The sequence below is a fragment of the Populus euphratica genome, unplaced genomic scaffold, assembly GCF_000495115.2.
Source record: "Populus euphratica unplaced genomic scaffold, PopEup_1.0 scaffold200.1, whole genome shotgun sequence".
In the NCBI taxonomy this organism is placed as follows: Eukaryota; Viridiplantae; Streptophyta; class Magnoliopsida; order Malpighiales; family Salicaceae; genus Populus; species Populus euphratica.
This window is the reverse complement of record NW_011500041.1, coordinates 15,042-25,006: the sequence shown is the minus strand read 5'-3', so window position 1 is coordinate 25,006 and position 9,965 is coordinate 15,042. Positions and strand designations below refer to the sequence as shown.

Below are 9,965 nucleotides of genomic sequence, written 5' to 3'. Positions count from 1 at the left end.
ATTTTAGTAGTTCATATTCATATAGTAGTTCATATCCATACAGCTTCCTTGATGTTTATATTTTATCTTTTATAATAAAATTTGAATAATCTTAACAAATATTTTTTTATAAAAATATTTTTTTATGATAGGTGATGCCTACAATTAAATGACAGTGAATCTTCAATAATTTTTTTTTCCACGTAATATGATTGCTCATTTATTTTAATTAATTGTCGACGAATATTTTATTTTTTAGCTGTTTGTTTACTGACTGACTGTAGCATAAATCTGAATATTAAACTCCACGATATTGCATCTCGTATTAGTTTTTTCTCGATTCCTTAGAAATACTGTCGTCATCTTTCCCAAAATCAATTGATTATATGAATGGAATGTTTATCATTTGACAAAAACATAAACATATCACAGTTAGAGGAACGTTTATTGACCTGAAATTCCTTTTGATCTGAATTTCTAGCAGATAGGTGGTAACAGTTTTTCACCCAAGAAGCCTAAAATGACCAAGCTCCATAACAGCAAAGCCAAACAACACCTTAAAAACAAAAACAACACTCAAATAGGTTCCACTCAACTCCAAAATAAGACAAACACTCTCCATAAACCTAAGAGGTTCCACTCAACCCCAAACCAATGACACTAAAGCAAAGGGCACACTCTTTTATTCATGACACAAATTACCATGAGGGCTTCAGACTCGAGATTTGAACTAAAAAAAAAAGAAAAAAGCCCATCATTCTTCCTCCGACTCAGACTCAGCATTCTGAAGCCATTCAATGAAGGGCTTAGCATTCTTCCAAATCTGAGAATCCTTGCTCGGTCCATCTAGCCCTTCCTGATACCACTGAACGATGTACTCTTCCTCCAGGACATCAGCATCATATAGGTCTTTCATGACAAGAGCCACTTCCTTCAGTGCACTTGAGCTTGACTTCCCACAGAATGCCCCGATTGCTCGGAGCAGAAGCAACTGTGATCCCTCATCCTGAGCAACAGCGGCAGCCAGATACTTCTTCTTCTTGCCAACCTCCTTCGCAAATCCTTTCTCAACACCCTCAAACAATGCCTCAAACAGACCATTCATCTTTTCCTGAGCAGACCCATCAAGTGAACTCAGAACAGACTGTATTTTGCTTGCAGATGCTCCTTTCTTCAGGTTTACCTTCACCTCCTCCACGAGAGTTTCATAAACACTCGAATTCCCGCACCCAGCTTTTGGTTCCTCCTCTCGAGGGCTGCCATTTTCTTTGCTGGCTGTCTTTGAATTCTTCTCTGTCTCATCCGCTGCGAGCATGACCATATCAGCTGTCACAGCACTCAACTGCTCTTGAATGCGTTGGCGAGCAGCCTCCAGAGATGTATCAGTTTGCCACTGGACATCATCTTCATCATCAACCTCTTCCTTCTCATCAACCTGGCTATGAGTTGGTGACCCACGTTCCTCATCAGAGCTGTTTGCTTTCTTCTTAATAGAGCTAGCTTTTGCATGGCCATCCTTTGTAGAGGATCCCTTCTTCTTACCATTCTTCAGTTTCTTCTGCTCCTCATCGGCAGCTTCACCTTCCTTCAGTCGCTCCTTCTCAGCCCTCCTCATTGCCTTCTTGTCCTTTGATCCCTTCTTTGTTTCTGGTGGATTCTTCACAATGAAAGTGGTGAGCTTGTCCCTCATATCAACATCAGACACAAAACCACAAGCAGCACATTTCAGCTGGATCATCTGGCTTTTGGTGATGATTACCTCAGTCTCAGGGTTTCCACAGCCATAACACTGGACATACTTCTTGATAAAGTTCTCAAGAAGGCCTGCAAGTTTGGCAGTGTCATGAGAGCCATTCACATGGGAAGTCCCTGTTTTCTCATCAAATTTGGATTGTGCACCAAGCTCACAGCCAAAGTACTTCGTAGTGTAAGAAGCTGGCCTTGCCAAAGCCTTTGCAATATCAACCATGTTGACAATGTTTGTCTTGATGCCATTTCCTCGGCCCTCAATTTTGGTAATCATCTTGGGCATCTTGTACCTGTAGAAGGCATCATCACTGTTTGCAGCACCAATATTCTGCAACGCCATCTTGATCACAGTAAATCAATCACACAACAAATTCAGTAATGTCACTGAACGCAAATGCTGGAATTCAAAAATTGGGCAGCAGCTATGTTGTCTTCTAGAGATTCTTTAGCAAGAAAAGACCGTTCTTGTTTAGTCAGAAAAGGTTGAATCCAGCTACAACCTTGAAACTCTGGGTATTCGTCAAATAGTCCGAAATGCATATAGCTTATTGTGTCAAACAAGGGTCCACCCTTTTTCCGTGACGAAGGACTATACTCTCCAAGTAATCCAATGGCTCCCAAAAACGAAATAGCCTGCACGGACATAAAAAACCTCAACTTTGACAGACTTCACTCTGAAAATCTGCAGACAGCAGCAACAACACCTGCTAGTCTCCTGAAAAGAACAGGACAAGAATTTTAGCAACAAAGAAATTTCAACAGCACAAGGAACCACAAACTAGACAGTAAAATACCACAACAGAAAAAACAATAATCAAACATGTAACCATAAAGCACATTAAGTATAAAAAACTTGCACCAAGCTAGGCCACACTAATAAAGTAGAATCAATCAAAGCAAGGAGAGATAGAATTAGTTAACATCAAAGAACCAAAGTCATGATCCTCACAAAACTATAAAGACATGGAGGAAACCTTGATTTTGGTTCAATCAAATAGACCTAGCTGCTCCATTAAGCAGGATATTAAAACAAATGAACAACAAATAAAAAATCATGAGCTTCAATTGCCCAAAACAATACATGCTATAATCAAAAGCATGTACAAAGCGGTAAAACTTGAATAACCTTTAAGTAGAAGCAATAGAATAAAGTTCAGGGTTTGCAGAAAAACCTCAAATTAATTGATTAAAAACAAAACATGTTTTGCTAATAGCCCCCACGTCCTATTTACACTAATCCTACTCGTTGTAGGAAAAAGACTTACTAAATCCTACTCCTAATAGGAAAAGTACTCATTAAATCAGACTCCTTATAGGAAAAGGAGTTATTAATAACACAAGCAACCCTAATTAAAACCCAAAAACACAGTTAAGAAACATCTCATGCGTCAAGATTGAAACATCTAACTAAAAAAAAAATCGGCGAACAAAAACTCAAGAAAACCATCGTAGGAAATCATCAAATCATAACAGCGAGCAATCAAGTCAATCGTAAGCTACGGTAGCATCGAATCGCAATCAACATTGAACAATGACGAATCACAGTGAACAAATTACTATATCAAATTATAATCAAATTTTTTTATTGATTAATCTGCATAATAATCGAAAACAACAGCAAAAGTAGGTTACGATTCATTATACTAGATCTAAAGCCAGAAAGATAAATCTCTCACATGGAGAAACAATTCAAATTCAGGAAATAAATAGATCGATCGATTGATCCAAGCATTAGCAGACCCAGCATACCTTTGAGCGGCGGAGCTAATGAAATTCAAGTTTGTTTCTAGAGAGAAAAAACCGTGTTAGCTTGGAGAGAGAGAAAAGGTGAGGCGCGTCTGTGTTTTCTCGTGTTGTGGAGGACGAGAGGCGGACTCGTTTCCTTGTGTGAGCGAGTGTTTGTGTGTGTGTATATATATATATAGGGTTGGAGTTGAGAGGGATGTATTGGGTGTTTTGTGATGTATGTTATACGCGTTTGTTTGATCATCACGGTTTTGACTTCTTTTCTAGACCCTTCGATTTTTTGACGGAATGAGCTGTGAGTTGGTTTTTTTATTTTCCTGATTTTACACACCGTTTTCCCTTTTTTAAATAATAATAATAATAATAATAATAATGATATGTACAGAACCAGTCAGGTTCTGATTATATATGATCCTAAAATAAATATATCGACAGAGTAAACTCGCTATTTGATTTGGATCGAGGTTTAAATTCAGCCAAAAACACATTAACTCAGTAAAATTCTAGTAACTTAACAGGTTGCTTTATGATTAGTTAAATTATTAAATTAAACTTGATTTAAATTTATCCAAATCAATTTTAAAAAATCAAAAACATAAAAAAAATATCATCTTTTAATAAAAATAATTTATTTAATAATCTAAGCTATTAGTCTAGTCCAGGTCTATCATATAATTTAATAACAAAGTTAGGTTTAATTTTATAGATTTAAATAAAATCTACTTGTGATTTGAGAATTTATTTTTTTATTTATGGATCAATTTTTTTAATTTCATTTTAATTAATAGAATAAAAAAAATTTACATTATAATTTTTTTATAAATTTTGTTAAGTTATTTAAAAAAATTTAAAATATGAGAAGAAAAAAATATTTATTTATTTAATAACTCCTTTAAATATTTGTATCAGACACATTTCTCATTGATAAATCAGGTTTTTTTTAATTTTTAAATAGTTATCATTTTTATTTTGAGTGGGTGAAATTTTAAGTTATATATCTTTGAGATTTGACAATAATTAGACATTTGTAATTTTTCTTATAATTGTGATGTGGATTTTTTCTCATGGCATTGTCGGATCTATAAATCATACGTAGGTCGGTCATCGTGGAGGATAGAAAGGGTGTTTGATATTATAGTAGATATTATGGTTGTGGTTTGAAAAAAATTGTTTTATAAAATGTACTTTTAGTTGAGGTTGATTTGGAAAAATATATATTTGGTTAAAACTGTAGTTGAAATTGAGGTTAAATAAAAAATAGTTTAATATGTTTGGTTAAAAAAATACTTTTCGAATTGAGATTATAAAAAAATTAAAATATATATATATATATATATATATATTAATATTGATGATTTTTAATTTAAATATTGTAAATTTAACTACTATTAGTACGTAATGAAATAAATAATACTTATATGAAATATTTTTTATTGTTCCATTGGTTTTTTAAGTGCGCAAAAACATAAGATAAAATATTATTTGGAACAAAATTGAGATTGCAATTAAATTTTACAAATGCTACGTCATCAAACGATTTCCTTCTAATTTTTCAAATAAAACACAATTAAAAATAGAAATAAAAATTAAATTTTTTAAAAATATATCATATTTGTTTCAATGCATTTAGTTAGTTTTGAAATTCAATTATAGTGTTTGATTTAAATTCAATTCATAAATAAGTTGAATTAGCATGTTTAAAAAATATAAAATTCAATTCATTTTATTTTTTATATTATTTATATTATATTTATTTTATTTTTTCAAAGGCATTGAAAAAAAAGGCTAGATAGTTTTTTTTTAAATTAATATCTTATTTTTATTTTATGATATTTCTAGAGAATAAATTTATTTTTTTATTAAAATTTTTAAATTAAACTTTATTTCAAAGGATAAATGCCGCGTAACTTTTTCTATTATCAACCACGTGTTATGATCTCCTACCATTTTATCCTTCTGACCTCACCCAAGCAGGTTCGACTTTTAGCAAATTAAGTATTTTTGTAAAAGAGAGTAACAATAGTTTTTGAAAAGCAGCTCTCAACTGCTTTTCGCAAACCTGTGGTTTGTACGAGTCCTATATCAATAGTAAAATATGTTTTATTATAACCAAATATTTATTTTATACAGTTTGTTTTAAAAGTAAAAGCTACCGCATAAACAAATAGGTACAGAATATCATATAGCACAATATCAAATCTACCCTCTGCCTTTTTTCCTTTTTTTTTTTTAATATGCTGTGGTGTTTAAAAATATAAGAACTATTTTTTTCTTTTTATTTATTCATCTTCCTTCTTTTTTTTTTTCAGTACAAGTATTTAATTGAAAATAAATTTTATGAGGATGGTAAAATGGTGTCCATCATCAACTGTATCAAAATTGTCGGCCACTAATTTGATTCCTTCTTCCCGTTTTATTTATTGCACATAATGGAGAATCGATGGTTTTGAATCATGATCTGAGTTTTGTGGTTAAGTAATAGCTACAAATTAAATAAAAAAAATTTAAAATCTTAAAACAAGATGTTTAGGTTATGAGGTATTGTTATAAAACTCTGTTTATAAAGTTAATTTGAAAGTTTTAAATTTTATTTTTTATTTGTTCAAGATTTAAAATAAAATAATATAAAAATTGTTTTGATATGTCTAAACTAACTTGATAGATCCAAAACCAATAAAAAAAAATTGGATTTGTCATAACAAAAATTTTCTAAGAGAAAAAAAATCAAAAATAATAAAAATCTAACAAAATGTTTCTTCAATTCTAGTAATTATTTATCAAGAAATACACAGTAAATTAAAAATAAATAATAATAATAATAATAATAATAATAATAATAATAATAATAAAAGAGAAGATTAAAAGATATAATGGAGAGGTAAAATTGGACAAATAATTGAATTTAATAGGCCAAAGATTAAATTCAAAAATTCAAAAATAATTTGGGTTACAATTAGGGACAATTGAAAAGAAAAATTGAGAAAATGTATGAAATTAGCCCAAATTAGAGGAATTTGAAAGCCAAGTACTGAAATATAAAAAGGAATGAAATTAAAAAACCCATTTCAATTTAATCAAAGGCAAAATTGAGGGACATTGAGGAAAGAAAATCAAAACTAGCCTAAAATTGAGAAGGAAAAACAATGACTAAAATAGAAAAGTTGAGAGAATGAAAGGATTATTTTGAACTTGACCAATCCAAAAATAACATTATTTAGGTTTAAATTAGAAAACTTTATTCCAAATTGAGCTTAGAAAAAAAGATATCGTTTTACATAAGTTAAGGGAGTGAAACAGTGTGTTTTATAATACAGAACAACAAAGCGGCGGGGTTTTATTCTTATTTCTATTGCTATTTTCTAGGCTTCGAACATGTTCAGAATAGCTGATCTTCATGTGATCCTTAGCTATAATTTTTGGCCTTGAATGACACTTTCTATGGGACTAAAACACATGTTTTTTAATCTTAAGGGGGGTGTAGTTTAATTAGTCAAATTGTGATTTGTTTTTCAAAGGTCACCAGTTCGAGTATCACAAACTTTAGAGGGATTGGAAGCTTATCTGGTCGTTAACTTTAAGGTCTCGAATGATTAAACGAAGTGCACGTAAACTAACCCGGACACTTAAAGTTGAAAAAAAAAATACATGTTTTTGCACTTCAACATCATCAAGAGGCAATGAATCTAGTTTTTGTGCCCGAATCTTCTCCCACGAATAATGCAAAGTAGTATCAATTGCTAGATTGAAAAAATCTAGTATCCTGCCTGGTTTCAATACCAGGTGCATGGAATCTTGTAAGCTAAAATTTTGCATAATTCTTAAAAGGTTTTGAAGAACAGTCCCACCTATGAATAAATGAATAAATAATATTGTAAGGAGGGGACACTAATTTTGACAAAAAAATAAAAGAGAACGAATATTGTGTTAAAGAAGAAGAACAAAAAATAAAGAGCAAAACAAAACTTTAGAAGATCGCTATGAGAAAAAATTGTTGAAAAACTTGTTGGAACATGGATAGTGAGCTCATTTAACATTAAATTAAAAGTGAAATTTACTTATTTTTTAAGTTAAACTTTGTTATAATTTGATTTTCAATATAAACTCTTTAACATAGAACATTAATAGGCTGCTTGAAACCTTTGAAATTGAGTTCAATTCTAATAATTAAATCAATTTTTGTGTTTATAATTCTTTTACATGTATTGATTTGAATCTCAAATAAATTCAAATCATAATAAATAGATAAAAGTAAATCAAATATGAGACTCTATTTATATTATCGAAATCAATTTCAAATAGATAAAAGTAAATTTTTGGCCCTATGATTTGCAATATTAAAAATATTATTTCAAAAATATCCCATTTCTTTTCTTCAACAAAAACTTCTTTTTACTTTAAATAGTGCATCTATGCTTCCTTCTCTTATTTACATTGTATTTAATAGGTAACTACTCTTATATTTTTTTAAATTAATTTTTCTTTGTAGATAAATGGAGAATGGTGGATGCTTCTTGTTGTTCTGAGCGTGAGGAAGCTCAATGTAATATTTTGTTTATAAACAATATAAATGAGTAGAGTAATGGTGGATGCTTCTTGTTAATAAACAATTTTTCTTTGTATATAAATGGAGAATGGTGGATGCTTCTTGTTGTTCCGAGCGTGAGGAAGCTCAATGTAATATTCATTGAAAAGATGTACCATGCAATTTTAAATTAAGGGTAGAGTAGTCAATATTGTTAATTCAATTCAATTTCATAGGTATTGCAAACAATATAAATGAATTCAACTATGTGATTTAATATTTTATTTTAAAAATAAAAATTATAATAAGTTATCAATTGACAAATCACATATGAAATTGAATTTAATTCCATATGTGATTTGATTCCAAACAAGCTTTAATATAATTTAAATAAATTATGGGTGAATAAAAAATTGATCTAAAAATACCCTTGGTTGACATGTTTTGGTGAAACCTAGAAACCCGCTAAAATAACCACATCCCATATAAAAAAAAAACCTTCATGGTGTCTGACATAACTAAAAGATTAATGTCTTCTCTCAAGTGCAGGAGTGTTGAAGTAATAAATAACTTGGCAAGACCTGAGTTGAACCATAGAGAGGTTAATTGTATAAATTATAGAGAACAATAATACAACAACAACAATAGTAACAATAATAATAATAGTAGTAGTAGTAGGAGTAATAATAATAATAATAAAGAAAAAGAAGAAGAAGAAAAAGAAGAAGAAGTTGATGAGAATTTTGAGATTAAATATCAATATAAGGATTAAACAATAATAACAATATATCAAAGTTAGAGGATCCACTAATGTTATTTCAAGCAAGTATAGTATAAACTCTTATTACTCAAATGAAAACCATACACAGAGGTTCTAATCAGATTATAAATTGTTAACATGATTATATTAGTTATCTTATTCGAATAATGTTAATACTTGTAACTATTGTCAAGTATTCATGCTTATAACTTATGTTAACAACAAATCAAGTTTCTTTCATAGCTTCAGTGTTGGTTATACCATACAGTATGAGCTATGAAAGTGCCAAGCATTTGTTGTACCAAGTGTTATACAACATAAATCTAGATTAGTCATTTAACAAGCAAAGTATTAAAGAGTGAACAAGATAACAAATACAAAACATGTTAGTATCAAACATTAAAGTCCATTTTAAGTTTACACTATACTTATTCTTACACCATTAGTGTAACCTTTTCACCTTGACATAATAAACTTAGCTAAACATAATAAAAGAAAGAAAAATAAATAAAAAAATAAGAACATAAATAAGATAAAAGTTAACTAAGTAAAGAAAAGGATTTGGAAGGCATAAACTTGATATTAATGAAAGCAAAACTTACGCATTACAAAAATACAAAGAGAAAAAGCAAAAACATGATCTTGATCTGGAAACTAAGATGCCTACATGCATGGAAAATACCTCTTTTTATAGGTAAAAATTGGAAACTATTGATTTGATGATTAATTGATGAGTGGATGACCAACTTTTGACTTGGTGACAATCCTTATCTTCTCTTGTCTGCCTAAAACATCATTGATAAAATCAGAATTGAACCACTTGAAATATCAGAATTGTAGGAAATTATCTTAGCTTTCTAGAAAAAAAAAATGAAGGTCATTTGGACTTCTAAAACTTCAGATATGGGCCAAACAGTAAACAGTGCGTGGGTTATAGGACAGATTCAGACTTCTTTGTTGTTGCTATAATTTGGACTTGAAAATGACCTTTTTAAATCTCGGGCTCCATATGAAAGTTGTAGGCCTATGTCTTACCTTTCCATCCATGTAAAGTAGACCTAAATTCGAGATCTACTGCTCCAAATATGACCCAATTACCAAACAGTGTTCTAGTTTGGATTGCACCAAGATCTCTTTTCTAAGTTTGGCCATCTCTTTGTCCTTTCAATTTCAGTTTTTAAATTCATTAATCAATCCTTTCATTTATGT

At 30.3% G+C, this 9,965-nt stretch overlaps 1 protein-coding gene across 1 annotated transcript; it reads right to left on the bottom strand.

The window, feature by feature from the left end:
- Nucleotides 1-397: 397 nt before the first annotated feature.
- On the bottom strand, nt 398-3,629 carry LOC105107251 (eukaryotic translation initiation factor 5-like). The gene is made up of 2 exons (XM_011001106.1): nt 3,478-3,629; nt 398-2,443 (listed from the first exon to the last, which is right to left on the bottom strand). The coding sequence occupies exon 2, from the start codon at nt 2,066-2,068 to the stop codon at nt 734-736; it is 1,335 nt and encodes a 444-aa protein (XP_010999408.1). The 5' UTR covers nt 2,069-2,443; nt 3,478-3,629; the 3' UTR covers nt 398-733.
- Between the last annotated feature and the right edge of the window lie 6,336 nt (nt 3,630-9,965).